Below are 17,053 nucleotides of genomic sequence, written 5' to 3'. Positions count from 1 at the left end.
TGCTTATCGTCGACATCATTCTCCAGAAACGGCACTCCTTCGAGTTGTCAACGACATGCGGATGGCCGTTGATGCTGGTGATGCTGTGCTACTTTCGTTGCTAGATCAAAGTGCTGCCTTTGACACTATCGATCACTCCACCTTATTGAATCGCCTCTCCGTACGTTACGGGGTAACTGGAGTTGCGCTTTCTTGGTTCTCTTCCTATCTGTCGGACCGTTGTCAATCTGTCAGCCTCCGAGGTGTCTCATCCACTCCTAAACCTCTGAGATATGGTGTTCCTCAAGGATCGGTTCTCGGACCCATTCTTTACATCCTGTACACTGCACCAGTTTGTGACATTGCCAATCAACATGACGTCCCGGTTCATTTCTATGCAGATGATACCCAACACATGGTTCGCTTTGTGCTGAAATCTGACGGCTCCCCTCAGAAAGTTGCTTTTGCTGCGTTATCGCGGTGCATTGCTGAGACGAAGGAATGGATGACGGCAAACAAACTGAAGCTGAATGAAGCAAAGACAGACTGTCTTCTCGTTTTCTCCGATTCATCGCGTGTAAAGCCTATTAGCATGCCGCTAATGGTAGGTTCTTCTCCAGTTCTCCCGTCTACTTTGGTCCACTACCTTGGTGCTGGGCTTGACTCTCAGCTATCTATGGAAGCCCAAATTTTGGCCACCCGGAAGAAGGCTCTATTTCACCTCAGCCGTATTTCCCGGATGAAGAGATTTCTGTCGAAACCTGCCCTGGCTCAACTGCTCCATGCATTCGTTCTCTCTACTCTTGACTGCAACAACTCTCTTCTGGTCGGATGTCCTGAATCAAAGCTATGTGTGCTTCAAAAGGTACAAAATTGGGCTGCTCGACTCGCGACTGGCTGCAATAGACGTGACCACATCACTCCGTGTCTTAAATCCCTTCATTGGCTTCCCGTCCGCCAACGCATTGATTTCAAGATATCGTTGCTTATGTTTAATTGCCTAAATGGTACTGCACCAAGCTATTTGACTTCCCTTGTCGCGCGCTACGAGCCACCCAGTTCTCTTCGTCGTTTGTCCTCCCGTCCTGAGCTTGTTGTACCAAGAATCAAAACAAAGAAGTATGGCTCCACCTCCTTCTCATATGCTGGCCCAGCAATCTGGAACGCATTACCCTTTTCCGTGAGATCTTCTACAACGTTGGCACAGTTCCGCTCCTCCTTGAAAACCCATCTCTGTCGTGTTGCTTTTGAAAACTGAAATTTATATGCTTCCTCTTCCCCAAGTCATTGCCGTGCCTTTGTCCATATTATTTGTAAAAGTGCACGTTAAATATGTATTACATTATTATTATTATTATATAAGTGAAGCCGGACCTGATCAAAAATCGTCGGATGGTTGAAGATCGATTCAGGAGTCTTCTACGCAGATTCAAACGTGATCCCTAATTTGAAGCAGATTATCGAGCCGTGATAAAGAACACTCTCAAACAAGGTTACTTGTCCCGTCTGGCTTGGCCGGCCGCAGATGAAGCAAGATATTTCCTCGCCAATCATGGAGTATACAAGGGGCACAAATTGAGAGTCGTCTTCGACGCCGCAGCACCTTTCAAAGGAAAATGCCTAAACGACGCGATCCTGAGTGGTCCCGCTTTGCAGCCATCACTTCCTGCCGTATTGATCCAGTTTCGTGAAGGAGAAGTGGCCTGGGCCTCCGATGTGGAAGCGATGTTCAGTCGTTTTCGACAACGCCCAGCGGATGCAAACTTCTTTTGTTTTTTATGGAAGGAACCTGATTCGCCAGATTATATCATCTAATCAAATATCATCAAAAACGTGGGGGGAGAGTAAGCAATTCCGTTGACCCGTAGCAGTGCATGGCTCTCATAAACGGAGATCTGAAACAAATCAATTTTGAGGGTGGGTTGAGAAAGAATACTAATTGTTTAAAAAAATCGTGACTCACGGGTGCCAAAGAAGAAACGCAGATTTTTTTTTAAAATACCGTTTGCGTTTCTCTAGCATTTCCCAGTGAGTCACAATTTGAACCTAAAATAAGCCCATTTACTTATGGGCCTCTCTACTGTCCGGACACATTTGCCTCGAAGAAAAACCTACCCTTCCCATTATTTTAAAATTCAACAAAAAATTAGGGTTGGTTCTGGCACCCGAGAGAACCTACGAAAAAAATTTTCATTCAAAGCGAATTAAAATTTGACCACTTTTTCGCCTTACGAAAACAGTGGTTTCCCATAAGGTTCTCTCGGGTGTCCGGACAGTTTTGGGCCCTACTGTAAGTCCCCTAATTCAAGTAACCCTTAGGGTCTAGGAAAAAAGCATTTCGCAATACAATTTTCGTTTTAATTTTTTATGTTTCAGATTTCAAGAATGACTAAAAAACCCTTTACCCATGGTTCATGAAATCAATCTGGTGGGTTTTCAAGCAACTCTTTGAGATAGGGCTGCCACTGTTCCCTTTGTTTGCCAGCGTAAAAGCTTTGTATGATAATAAAAGATGATTCAATTATTTTGTAATATAAATCATAATTTTGTTTTAAAACACAAAACAGTTGAAGAATTCCGGCTCTGGATCATCTAGAATTTTAACAGATCCCTACGTTACAGACGAACCCGGCATTGGTGTCGCACGTGGATTGTATATTTGTTAGTAAATTGCGTGAGGCATTGGAACTAACAATTTTCTTTGCTGTTTCATATTCTATATTCCATTGGTTTTATGGACTGGTTTCTTCAACAAATCACTCAATAAAATTTTATTGTTGACGGTATGATCTTAGCTACTGACGGCCAAAAAATGTCCAAGAAGAAGAAGAACTACTTTCACCTAATGCTGGCGATTTTTTTTTCTTTTTCTTTCCAACTTTTTTCGATTTTAATATGTTGTCAATAAATTTGGAGCTGATACTCTTCGTCTGTAATTGATCATCTCCTCAGTTGTTCGAGGGGAGAATCTGCGATTCAAAGAGGAAGGTGTTCGAGATATTAAGGACGTTTTCAAACTCTGGTACAACGCTTACCATTTCTTTGTCCACAATCTGGAACGTCTCGAGCGCATAAGTGTTTTCTTTAGATATTTGTTAGACATTCTGATCATTGACTCTTTGTTTTTGGCTTCAGAAAAATGGAATTGAATTCGGCTATGAGGAAGAGGTCTCAAACTTGTCTACGAATGTGATGGATAACTGGATCATTTTCTACCCTCAGTCCTTGCTGCTATTCGTCCACTAAGATATAGCCGCATTTCGGCTGTACACTGTAGTTCCTCGTCTCTACCCTCTCACAACAGACTTCCAACACGTACCAAGTCCCAACAGCGAAAGTCCCAATACATATAAATAAGTGTCATATCGTGTATATTATGAGTGTTCAAAAACATATAAGTAAGGGTAAAAGTAATCTAGAATAGTCCAGTGGAAGAACAGCCTACTGGAATGCGGGAGAATGGTGCTCAATATTTTGGAGGGTGTAATCTTTTTTCACAAATAATGCACACTTATTTCTTATCCACTTATGAATTGCCACACTTTTTTGCCCATTTGTGAGAGTGTGGTTTTTGGACCACACTTAGGCCATAAGTGGAGAGGCACGGACACATAAGGTGTATTTGGTAAAAGTAATTGACAGAAAAATAAGTCGAAACATTCCACTTAAACACAGTAACAATAATAATTATAAAAAAATAACAATGCGAAACTTTTGTCGACCAACGAGAGACAGAAGGGTCTTTTAGGTATGAAGTTTGTCCGCTATTTAAGAAGATTGGGAGGATGGGTTGCAAATTTCATTGAAAAGCAGTTGAGTAGCCTCTGAAAGAGCTGAATAACCAGTATGTATATAGTCTCTGCAAGAAATATATTGAAGAGAAAATTCTCCTGAAGTTTCTCGTTCGGAAAAAACAGCACAGCTTCGAACGTATTCTTCCACAAAAATATTACTTGAATCCCAAATCCGGACATTACTGTACATACTACAAATAAAGTAAATATTTTATTTTATTTTTCAACAACCATGGTGATCAAAGACGAACTAATATACATCAAACAAAAAAGTGCAAAGCTGGGGTTGACCCGGGTAGTCAGCGCCCCTTTCGGATGCCCCCTAAAATTTTCAAGCTTTAGCAGACTCCAAAGCAAGCAGCCGACAGTTCTTCGACCACAGTTTATAGACCATGCCCACACCACAAAAAAACCACCCATCGCTTTGCCCTTGAACAGGAATTAGGAGGGAAACGCTGACGCTGAAAGGAGTTTTTTGAAAGGCAATATGTCTTGAGCTATTGACGGACAGATTTTTCCGTCATTTTCAAGATAACAAGTATGAGCTGCAATTTAAACACATGACTGTCCAGCAATTTCAAGACAATTGTCTGTAAACGCTGGACACTTTTAACAAGACACATAACCTTTTATCTACCGTCAGGACAAATTGGATGAATCGACTAAAAAATTCTAAAGCTTGTCGGGACAAATCAATCCTCCCTGGACCCATGTTTACGCGGCGTCTAGCGTCGGAAAACTTTTATAGGTTCCAGGCTGAAAAGGGATAATGTCGTAAAACACAACTGATGATGTCTTTACAAAAGAATCACTCCATTTAGGGTCAATTTCGCAACACATATAAATAAAAAAATGTGTTCTTTTACCTTTAAAAATACAACCTTAAAACATTTCACTACTTTTTTGTATCTTTAGCTCCAAAAAATAAATGATATGAAAATGTCGTAGAATGAACCACAACGAAAATTTCGTGGTTAAAAATACGGAAAAAAATATTTGTCTGATGTGGGGAACTAAACTGCAACCCATGGAACTCTAGCTCAGCATTCTAACTACTACACTAGTCATTACTCGCAAACATTAGTAATTTTGTTCAATAAACTACCAATGAGCATATGAGTAAAATATTTACAGTGTCCAGTCTTGCATATCAGTTTTAACAAATAGATGCCTAGTATGTTTGCCCTAACAATTTTTCAGGGGTTATTCGAGCGAGAATTGAGAAAACTTACATGAACCTAAAATTAAGTTTACTTATACATAATAGGTAGATTAACAACTCAAGTTGCGGAAAAATATGCTACTTATATATGCTAACTTCAACTATCCTGAATGCTAACATCCCTTAGATTTTTTTCCCTCGATCAATTGAACATGCATGCCCTTGCACTTGGTCAATCAATTGATTAACACAAACATTGTGTTGCGTACAGAAAATTTATTCCTGTTGGCTTAAATCCAAGTAGCACAGAGATATCCCTTGGATATCCAGGAGATGGATTGGCAAACAAACTCGACGTCCAGTTTTATGTCTCTAGGACGTCCAGTTTTATGTCTCTAGGACATCCAGCGATAATCCAAATGTCGCTTCGTATGACATCAAAATGAGATATCAATGAGATATCTATTTAGATATCCAGCTGGATGTAGACTAGACATTACTTAGACGTCTGAAGACATAATTTTTAACGAATTTTATGCCTACAGGATCTTACATTTGGCGTACGCTCCCAGCGGAGATTTCATGAACCACAAAAGCATGGTGCAATTCATTTTATTGGTTTTATTTACTAGTCTTTTCAAGTTTCTATCGTATTTTGATATTAGTTACTTTCGTAATGAAATGTTATATATACAAGTTCTGTTTTTCTCGGGAATTGAACCCAGGTCTTTTGAATGGCAATCGAGTGCGATACAAGGACGCCACATTAGTTATATTAATTCTTATTCAGTTTTAATAGAGTAAAAGATTACTTACACACTGAAAACAATGAGTGATCACAATATATATCCAGACAATATCTATAGGATGTTATTTTATGATGCAGTTTCTTATCCCTTTTCCATCTTAGATTTACGTCCATAGGACATCCATGAATGGTCGCTCCAAGAGATTTCTCAGAGCAACGTCTAGATTACGTCCAATGGGACCTGGACGGAAATCAGATGTTCAGATATCCAATGGATATCCAGGAGATGGGCTGTGCTACCTGGGAGGGTGTAGGGTAGGAGGTCGGGTAGTAGTAGGAACTCAGTGGGGTTAATGCTCATTATGAATTTCCTTATAAGTTTCTTCCCTGAATGACCAATCGTCACCAAATTTTGTGCAAAATTCTGTAAAAATTTGATACGTGGCTAAGTGGTTTTTCATTTGATTCTAATACCATTTTCAAAAATTAATTTACGTACTTTTTACCTAGCTGGTTGCCGATTCCTAGGCAGTGAATTCGATTTTGTTTGCGTACCCTTATAATTGTCAGTGCAGTCAGTGCTCAGTGGTGCAGTGTTAACCAACGTGTGTCTTGCATGGCGTATTTACTAGCTTTTTAATGCTATTTGATTGAAATAGTTTTGATCATATTGTTAAAGATCAAACTTTGTTAGGAAAGTTGTGGTAAGCTGTTTTTGACTGCTGACATTATACTTGCATTTCTGTTGTTAATGTGACATATATTTTGCTAAAATAATCGTAGTGATAAAGTTTTTAATTGTTATTAGTTTTTGCATAGTTGCCAGGGCTTTTAATACCGATACCGGAAACGATACCGACAGTATAGCTCTTAGCGATATGTAGGATACTGTACACCAAAGACTGTAACGACAGACGAAGTATCGCTATGGTAATATCGCTAGTCACGCTACTATCTGTATCGATTTCGCAACCGGTCGTAAGCAGTTTTCTGCCAAAAGACCATTTTAAAAATCTAATTTTCTACAAATGTAGATCTAGCTCCCCTTTACAGTTTTCTAAAACCGTTTTATTATCTGTGATTTATTTGCCGAGACATTAATGGTTGAAATTTGAAAATAAAATCGCCCATTTTATGTTGTGTTCTAGCTTCATCCTCCTAGCCTCCTAGCGGAAGATGTTGAAAACTTGCCAACTAAAAGCTCTTTTGGGACAAGCACCTTTAGATGTATGATTTTGGAATCTAACAGGCTATGTTGTTAGCTAAGCATTAATTGAAAAAAAAATCAATAAAAGCTAAGAAAATTGATTGTAAACGAAAAAATATGGTTTCATAAGAGCTTTTGGTCTTAAAATTTCAGATATCTACTGCTAGGTGTTTTTTTTTAACCCTTATCGGATTTTTAAATAGTGCAAGAGTATTGCTACTTTAAAGTGGGCCTGATATCCTATGTATGAATTTAGATTAAAGAAAATAATTTTTTCACATGAGATAATATTTTATTATATGTTATTTCATTTTGGGATAGGATTGCATAATTGTAAAAATCATTTGACTATTTGACTTAATATGTGATATCATCTGAGATCACAGTAGTTTCGTCTTATGAGGGTGTAATTTTATATGACAAAGGATGAGATCACATTAGTTTAGCTCATGTGGGAATGTATGAAAAAGTTTTCCTCGTGCGATCACAAACGATGTCGCGTAAGGTAATATATGTAAAAATGTCAGAATCTCATACTAATATGAGAATCATAGAATTAGGGAAGAGTGAGGCGATCTGGCGAACAGGTCGGTTTGCTCAATTGAATTTTCGTTAATTTATGAAATAAATAACTGGAAATCAAGAGATTAGACTTAAATAATGGACAGCTTTAAAAAATATATATTGTAATACCCCAAATAGTTTATGAATGTAAAATAAAAAAAATTTGACGCCTTAAAATTGGGTGGTCATGACTTGAAGTTCCAATTAAATTAATTGCTTTAGGAACCAATGAAACAAATTTCAACAAATACGAAGAATATTCTATGTTATCTCTAAAAAAGTCTGACTAGTGTTTTCTTTTTTATGTAAGTTTAAACACGAGATATTTATCAATTTCTGACCACCCCCTGGTTTGGGGCAAATCGGCTTGCAACACAGGGGCCATTTGGCGTTTATAAAGCAGCCACCAGACAGATGCCTAATCGTGACCGTCGTTTTTTGTTTGAAACGGTTAGAACCTTTATTATAAAATCAGATAATAGGCAATTCTGCTCACAAATACAGTACAGTCAGAAAAGTGTTGATTGAAAAGAAGATTCTTTGACACGTTTCTACAGAAACGTCGTTTCCTGGACGAAGTTAACAAGATATTGTTCGATCAAAAAGAAAGGTTGGTGCTGATTTATCGACACTGGCTGAAAACCCACCATTTTACAGCTCCATTTGGAGAATACAAAACGTTATCAATTACTGCTATTAACATACTATTATGCCATTTGCTTTATATCTACCTTTTCATGCTTGGTAGATTTTATCTTCGAAAGAAGATCTGGTAGATTACCTAAAAATAACTACCGATATCTACTATTGGTTTTCAACAACTAAGGAAGTTTATGTGTCAGTTGGCTGACCATCTTAAAGAATTGCATCATGGAAAATCAAGAAATGATCACGTGCTTCATGTTTTCATAAAAAGACATAGAAACCTTTCCATCCATCAACCTCAAGCAACTTTATTGAGCAGGGCCACTAGCTTAAACCCCCAAAATATTAATACTTTCTTCGATAAGGTTGAGGAAGTTGTTAACAGGGGCCATTACACTTTTTCATTGATTTCTAGGTTTTCTTTCAATTATTCGCTAATTGATTCAAGTCTAAGTTGCAAATCAGTGCTTTCCCAATAAAGCAAATCTATGGTTTGTCCCATAAGGAATACAGGGGCCTGTAATTCTGTAATTCCTAATCACCCCTCCTCACTTTTATTTACAAAAACAGGTACATTATAGTAATACAAAAAACAGTTATAGTAATAGCTAATTTTCGCTGTCAAAACAACTTTAAATTGTAAGTATTGCGAACTTCTTACTTAAGATAACTCCGGATTCCTTCATTGTAGCGATGGATTTTTTCAGAAAAAACGTCCCAATGTGCTGGGTCTATTGTAGGGTATTGATTCAGCCAAATTACTTGGCTATGTTTAGCAAACTCCCCTAAAACTGAGCTTAATTCTATAAGCTCGTGTAAGTAACGATTGTAGTCCGCTCCATTAGATTTCAGCATGTGATGAACTTCCATACCTTAAGAAATAAAACAGTAATGTAATATAATCGTGAATAGGTTCTGTATCAAATAGATTACAAAGGAAAGAAGAATAAAATATTATATATATTTTAGAATATAGAAGAGAACATACATTACCTACCGAAAGTCTTTGGAAGCCCGAGAGGACCTTATGCAAAAACGCTGCTTTTGCAGTCCTCTCAATACTACAGTTTTTGAACAAATGCTTTAAAATTTGGTATGTAAAAAGCTAGACGTAGTGAGAACATCTCTGATTTTTTTGCAGGTTTTTGTTTTCATTTCCTGAAGTACTTTTAGCCGGTCCTAAAAGTCTTTGGAATGCCGAGAGGACCTTATGCAAATTAGACCAATTTGGCCTTTTTTTTGCAGTTGAACGGCTAGGTCTAGGGAAACGCGACTTTTTTTTTAAAAATCGGCCTGGGTTAGTTTTATATCAGGTCTGATTTTAAATTTTTTTCATTTATATTATCTAAGTTGAATTTAAATTTAAAAAACGAAAAAGTAGAATTCCCCTTTTTTTCCGCTCCCATCCCTTTGTTTTCTCTCGCGCCAACGAAAAAACGAAGGGATGGGTGCGGAAAAAAGAGGAATTCTACTTTTTCGTTTTTCAACTTAAAATTCAAAATAGATAATATAAATGAAAATAATTGAAAATCAGACCTGATATAGAGCAAACGCAGGCCAATTAAAAAAAAAGTCGCGTTTCTCTAGCCCTAGCCGTTCAACTGCAAAAAAAGGACAAAGTTGCATAAGGTCCTCTTCGCATTCCAAAGACTTTTAGAACCGGCCCAAATTACTTTAAGAAATGTAAACAAAAATCTGAAAAAAATCAGAGGTGTTCTCACTACCTCTAGCTATGTACATACCCAATTTGAAAGCATTTGGTTAAAAACTGTAGTACTGAGAGGACTGCAAAAACAGCGTTTTTGCAAAAGTTCCTCTCGCGCTTCCAAAGACTTTCGGTAGGTACTGTAGATGGGAATAGAAGGCCCAAGGGAAATTTTCTCTCTCTTTTTTATTATTAAGTGTATTCTAAAAATTGAAACCAGAGCTTTTTAGTACGTGTATTACTGTCACAAGTACTAACATTAGAAATTTCAGAAGATAGTAGTATCTGTTCTGGAGATTAAAAAATAAAAATAAAAACATCATTCCTGTTTTGATTTTTCAAAAAGTATTAAAATCTTGAAGTACAATAATTTGTTATTTTGTTGAATTTTAGGGGTATAAAAAAATAAATAGACAAAGATGGCAAAACAACTAGAGAAACCGATCATTTGCGGAAAATTTATGCCCCACTCTAATTTTAATTTTTTTATATCCCTAAACTTTAACAAAATTATAAATTATTGTACTTAAAATGTAGATGAACTTATTCATCGTATTTTCCTAAAAACTAGAAGGGCGTAAGTCTAGCGGAGATTTTTTTATGAATTTAAAAAAAACAGGGCCCTTTTTGTGCAGCACCATAAGAAATGCACGGCAACTGCCCAAACTTTCGCTCGGCGAAATTTGTCCAGTTGGCACCGGTTCCAGGGGCAGGGAAATGTAAATAAAGGGGTAGCGCATTTTTTATGTTCTCAGTTTTGTTTCGAACCCCTCTCCAAAAATCTTAAGATTACAGCAACTAGGTTGCTAATAAAAAAATAAAAAATAAAGACGCGTAGCGCCATAAGACGCCGTGTCGGCCGAAATTGGTACACCGTATCAATTTTAAAATACTAATGAAATAGAGACTTATTTTATTCCAACTCTTTGTAGGGGCATTAACAAAAAAAATTGAAGTAGCATCAAATATATTTTCCTCGATACGACCTAATTTGCGCAAGTTCAACTTTTACCGAAGGACTAGTTGGCCTGGGAAAGTTTACAAACTGATTATAATAACGAAATTACTGAAAGGGAAATAAATGAAAGGTTCCCTGAGAAAATATTTATCGTTGTTATGATAAATTTGATGTAAATTGAGATTTCAATTCGTCCATTCATGTCGCGGCTGATCTCCCGTAAGAACTGCAAGGAAGAGCAACCGTTGCAGGGCATATTGGGACATTATTGATTTCATTTAATAACATATGAAACAACGTTTTGAATAAAAAATTCAAAAAGATCCAAGAAAATAATTTTTATTCCTATTTATACTAAAAGAAATTAGAGAGAGAAAAAAGTATGCCAACCACGACAACCCTTGCCTAGATAGATTTAAATTGATAGATATTATGAAGCGACAACAGGCCCGTACTTAATAAAATCCAATCCGGCTGATTCAATAGTGGGGATTTAGTCCACTGTCTTATCGTGTCGGTGACATTTTTGTTTATTAGGGGTCGCCATTTAAATGATACACGCAGCCTAAGCATGGCACTGGTAAAATCCATATCCTCGTGAATATAAAATGGCATTGGATCGGGCTGTGTTTTTTGGTCATAGTCAGGGATAAGCTGTTTTTGAAATAAAAAGCATAGTAAAAAACTTTTCGTCCTCTCTAAGAAGAATGTGAAGTAAAAAGGCAACGAAATTGCCGAGTTCAGTGTTATGGTTTTTTCAGAAAAATTTTCAAACATATTTTTAAATATGTCCATTTCACTGATTAAATGAAGGTCATCAAGAAAGAATGTAATTGTTTGCTGAAAAGTAGATCGAATAAGTCCCGATAAGCAGTTCCTTTAAGGGTATGGCTCACAAAAATTAACATTCAGTGAGACCTACTTATAAGTAATAACTCATAAAATAATTTTTTCCCTTACACACAATGATTGGAAGCTCTTATTTTAAGCATATTTCACAATTTTCTAAAAGTTTTGCAAGCCTTCCTCTATAGAGTGGTTCGAGGTTGCCACCTTGGATGGTCACTTTCACATCTTTGGTGCAACCACAACCCCAAAACATTGGCAATTTTGGGGTCCTTTCCATTGAGCAGTCAAGGAAGGGGGGAAAGGTGAAGAAAGGAATCGGTTTCTCTTTTGTCTTTCCATTCATACCCCCCGTTCTTCCCCTTGCTTAAGGAAAAAAACAAAACATGCCAATGCTTTGGGGTTGTGACTGCACCAAAGGTGGAAACGAAAAAGACCCTCCAAGATGGCAACCTCAAACCACTATATACAAAGTCATCGTAGGAATTAGTGTATGTTGACTTAATTTAGAAAGGGATCTCAACCAAATTTCTATCGCAATCCTTTTTCAATTGTAAAGTCATAGACTTGCGAAGGTTTCGAGTTGGACCGTTTTCTACTATTGAGTCAATCCACATATTCTTTCTATAGATGAAGAATAATTTGAGTTGGGTCATCCCAAACATTAAAACAACCAAACACAAAGATGCCTGCTTTACGATTATTTCCTTACAATAACAAATCAAAGTATGTAGTTGTATGCGGACAAAAAGTCACTATGCTTTAGTTATAGAGGGCTAAGACTATGTAGGGGAGACTTGGCATAGCTGGCGAGTTTTTATTTTGTTTTTGATCAACCACTTATTTATTTTTCAAAATTCTTAATCCCAGCTAGACTTTAAAAAAGAGAAAAAAATCAGCCATCAAAAAAGTAATTATTGTTTATGGCGAAACTCTTTGTTGAAACCCAAAGGCGCATTGAAAAATAACGGGGATGGGTCGATCAAGGAACAAATTGCTCATGTAAGTGACGTATGATGGCCCATGTTGTTCTTAAGGGTGAACAAAAGCCATGGCAATGTCGTTCCCAATCAATAAACCAGCACAGCAAATTGCCTCGAGTAAGGTGGTCTTTTTTAAGATTACGTATTCAACCAATAAGGCAGTTAATTAAATGAAAATTATTTTCTTAAAAAGGAAAGATTTTCCTTTTAGAACTATATGTTTTAAAAGGTTTAATTAGCTAGTCGACAGAAGAAAAATCTAACGGAAAAGACGACACGATTTTAGGGCCCAAAACCTGATTTATTTTTAATTCCCAAAGAACTAAGACGATTTGAATAATTTTTTTCAAGATTCGCCATAATAATGTTGACAATTTTTATTAATAACTGACAATTTTTTAATGCAATCCTTCTTTCACAAGATAAAGAAAAACTCTCAGATATAAAAATCTTACTCAGACCCAAGCTTGGCATAGTCTCCCCTATTGTTTGATTTCTAAATTTACTTACACTCCAGAAAATTTGTAAGATTTCGCGAAAACCCTTAAAGCTTTCGCTTGGAGCAACCTTTGCAAGAAAAATATGCCTTACCCGCAGAAAGTTAAAAAACTGCTGTCGTATTCTTGAATCACCCATGAAAACAAAGTGCAACTCTTTAGGATTATTTGAAAAATGGTTTTTAAATAACTCCTGTTCTTTATTCAGAATATCTAGACAGGCCACTGCGCGTTTAACGCTGTATTTTAATAATCGGCAAGAGTACCGACTATGTTTTCTGGAAGCCAGCAAACTGGTATTGTATAGTGTCCTTGGAATGTTGAAATCTTCGTCTTTTTGTTTATTGAGCAGGTTATTCAGGCAAATGGGAATTTTTTCATCCAAAAATGTTGAGTTTCTATTTTTTCATTAGTTTTGTACATAAAAATTTCTAGAAATCGTTAAATAATAACTATGGAAAATACTTACGTTTCTGCATTGATGTTGCTTGAAATATTTTTAGTGTGGTCAGGAATTGACGAACAAATAAAAAAAAAATTTGAGTAGAAAAAAAGTAAAAGAAAAATGGAAAACATAAAGTAAAGTTGATTCATTCTTTCTAAGATTTTTGCTATGCAAAATCAATCAATATTTAATCGGACCTGAAAACCGGTAAACTCCAGAGAACCGAATAGCTTCCTGTAGGCAAAAGTCAATGACAGCAAATAGAAGAATTCCTTGAATATATCTAAAGTTAAAAGAAGATTAGTACATAAAATATACACTATAATTTATTTCTACACTAAGTGTGATTACTCATCCACCAAATGGGGATAAGTAGGAGCTGAGGCAAAAGTCTAGTTTAAAGACCTTCAGTAGGGGAGACCGGGGCTATTTGGGACACGGGGCTATAATGTACAAGGCAATTCGAATATGTAAAATTCGTGTAAAAATTGTGAAATAAATACAGAGTATGTTAAATTACATTTTATTTATCATACAAACTTTATTTCTTGAAATTTTAATTTATTTTTCTTGTTCTACGGGAAATTAAAAAAATGGGAATCTGAAAAAATATTTCAGACGTTTAGTTTTTTGTTTTATTGATACTAAAATCAATATTTTTGTAAAACCCAGATAGCTATTCGATGCAATTTTACTCTAGTTTAAGGTGGTATATATTTTTTTTTGTAATGGGTTTCTAAGTATTTAATAATTGAGTTTATTTAATGTTGTTTGGGTTCGGGTTATACGGGACATGGAAAACGGGGTAAAACAGGTATTGCCAGATCAACGTTATTTCCATAAAAACGCCCTCTGGCAACAAAAACAAAGGAAAAATGATCGAAAAAACTTTTTTGATAGTATCTCCATTTCTACTTTATAAAATAAATAAAAATACAGCACTTCTGAAATGGAATTGAATTTTCTTTTCACCAGTGCATTATTTAATAAATATAATTAGCCGTTGCAGAGAAACACGATGTTGCATTTTACCCCTGGCTCTATTCCGTTTAACCCTAAATTTTTGGTTTTTTTCGGCATTTTTTCATGTTGGCATTTCATCACATAACTATTAAATGAATCAACGAAAACAAATTAAAAAAATTACCAAATGTAAATAAATGCCAGGGAATCTCCCCTATACTTTTATTTTTTCATAATTCTAATTTCTTTTTAAATGGCAGCGTAAAGAAAAAAAATGTCCCAAATAGCCCCGGTCTCCCCTACCTACGTAAAGTTTGGGAACGAATAAAAGGCGTTTTTTCTCGGTGATCACAAATATCCAATTTTCGTCGTAACGCGACGATTTTTTTTGTCTAAGCCATTATGGATAGCATTAAGCAAATTTTTTTTTATTTTTCTGATCAAGGAAAGGGTAGGTTTTAAATGGATCCCTAAGTTTGGGAAAGATTCGTAGAGCTCCTAGCAAATTAAGGTACTTTAAAGGTGGATAACTATAGAATGGGATTAGATAGGAAGATGCAGAAAACTTTGAGATGAAGAGCTTCACAAGCTCAACAGCAATCTTCATTTTTAGATTTTTCAAGTCATATTTGATGTAGTCAATTGTCAATTTAAAATAGATTTTATTTTTTTGTCCGTTTTAGTCCCTCTCCCTCCATTTCCACCCCACGCGCCTTTTTCTCTGTTAAACAGAGAAAACGCGCGCTTATCAGGGGGCGACAACTCGGCTTCGGAGGAATTGCAATCAGCGACCAACGAAAAAGCTGATTTAGAAAAATATTCAAATTTTTCTCCCCAACCTCTTCTTCCAGAAATAGTAAATCGACTTTTTCTCCACTAACAGCGTTGCAGACAGCTTTGTGACAATGTATTTGTTCCCATTTGGAATTTTAGTTGGAAATGACGTATATTTCGACGACTGCTATTATTTCCCTGTGCCCAATAAAACCTAAATCTTGATTTTACTTCATTCTTTACTCTTTTTTTGTTTAAGATAACTGATCAAGAGGGACAAAAATTAAACGTTTCCATTAAACGAAATTGATTTTAACAAGATTTCCAAACATTATATAAACCACAAAAATTAATTTTACAAATTCTTTATATTAATGAAGAGAGACAAACATAAAATGTTTCCAACTAATCAAATAGATTTTAACAAAATTCCCCAATTTTTTTTTTTGGGGGGGGGGGGTTTCAATTTTTGTTTAATGCTTCTAACAATGGTTAGGGAGATCAGCGACAAACGAAAAAGATATTTAAGCAAAAAATTCGAATTTTTTCTCCCCTAGCCTCTTTTTCCAGAACTAGTAAATCGACTTCTTCGCTACTAACGGCAACTAAGTCTGTCATAGCAGGCTTATATCATCCGTCAATACACAGTAAAGACGCGGTTTTTTAGCTGCACATGAAGAAAGAATGAATATTGGTAAATAAAGTCACAGATGGTAAAACGGATTGAGCTATCGTAACGGCCTAACGGGGGACTAGATCTACAGTCCCCTCCATAAGTATGGGATCACCCCGCGCCGTTCCATAAGGCGGCGTGTATTTTTCAAGTGGGTTTTTCGGTTGGCAAAAATCGAAAAAATGACATAAATTCACCAAACTTGGGATTTATGTCATTTTACGTCTATTCTATTGTCGGAATTTTTTTCAGATTTTTTCCCTAATTTTTTATGCCTAGAAAAGTGGCGCACAAAGTATCGGATCACTCCGACGCCGTCCGTGTTGTCTTATGGCGCAAATGGGCTTTTCATATTGCTTTTTATATATTTAATTTTCTAGAAAGAATTGTATAATAGTACATGTAAAATTACATTTAAAAACATAAATTAATTTTACCTGGGAACTTATTTATGTTGATTGCACATTTTTACTGAGAATTTGAAGATGAGTAGATTTGTCTAAAAAGAAAGACTATATATAACTCTGAAGAACTCATATCAACTACTTAATACCCAATTGAAAATATCTTAGCAACCGTATTTTATGCATCACACAACTGGTAAAACTCTCCCCAAAACTGATTAAACCTGTAAAAAAACGAGTAACCCTGCTGCGTAAAATTGGAAGCCTCCAACCCCCCCCCCCCCCCAAAAAAAAAACACTGGTCACCTCCATTCTACCCACCTCTCAAAAGATGGTTGACTAATGTCTCGTGGCTCACAACGTTCTCTCATGGGCTATTTAATGCAACAAAATGCAGAATAGGCCACTTCTTCAGCAAGGCACACGGGAGCTTTATTGGGATTTTTTTGACCAATCATATTCGGTCTTTGGGAAAAAAACTAATTAGTGGTTTTAAAAGTTAAAGGTAGGTAAAATATAGAATTACAAATATAGCAACAAATGTCACACACCTTTTCCTGTGGTTTACTGCCATACTATGTGGTGCTTAATTTCTTTTTAAGTGAAAAAAACTTGAAAAAAACAACCATTTTGCAAGTAACTAAACTATAATATAAATGGCGCTACATGTTGTACACCGAAAGGCGGAGAAATATGAAAGGAAAGG

At 36.1% G+C, this 17,053-nt stretch overlaps 1 protein-coding gene across 1 annotated transcript; it reads right to left on the bottom strand.

Moving 5' to 3' along the window:
• Positions 1–3,342: 3,342 nt before the first annotated feature.
• Positions 3,343–16,558, bottom strand: LOC124200465 (N-acetylneuraminate 9-O-acetyltransferase-like). The gene is made up of 6 exons (XM_046596712.1): positions 16,381–16,558; positions 13,558–13,816; positions 13,183–13,486; positions 11,218–11,416; positions 8,761–8,971; positions 3,343–3,964 (listed from the first exon to the last, which is right to left on the bottom strand). The coding sequence occupies exons 2-6, from the start codon at positions 13,680–13,682 to the stop codon at positions 3,748–3,750; spliced, it is 1,056 nt and encodes a 351-aa protein (XP_046452668.1). The 5' UTR covers positions 13,683–13,816; positions 16,381–16,558; the 3' UTR covers positions 3,343–3,747.
• Between the last annotated feature and the right edge of the window lie 495 nt (positions 16,559–17,053).

This window comes from Daphnia pulex, chromosome 8, assembly GCF_021134715.1.
Source record: "Daphnia pulex isolate KAP4 chromosome 8, ASM2113471v1".
NCBI classification, from domain to species: domain Eukaryota; kingdom Metazoa; phylum Arthropoda; class Branchiopoda; order Diplostraca; family Daphniidae; genus Daphnia; species Daphnia pulex.
Note: the sequence above shows the minus strand (reverse complement) of the source record. Positions and strands in the feature narration are given on the sequence as shown.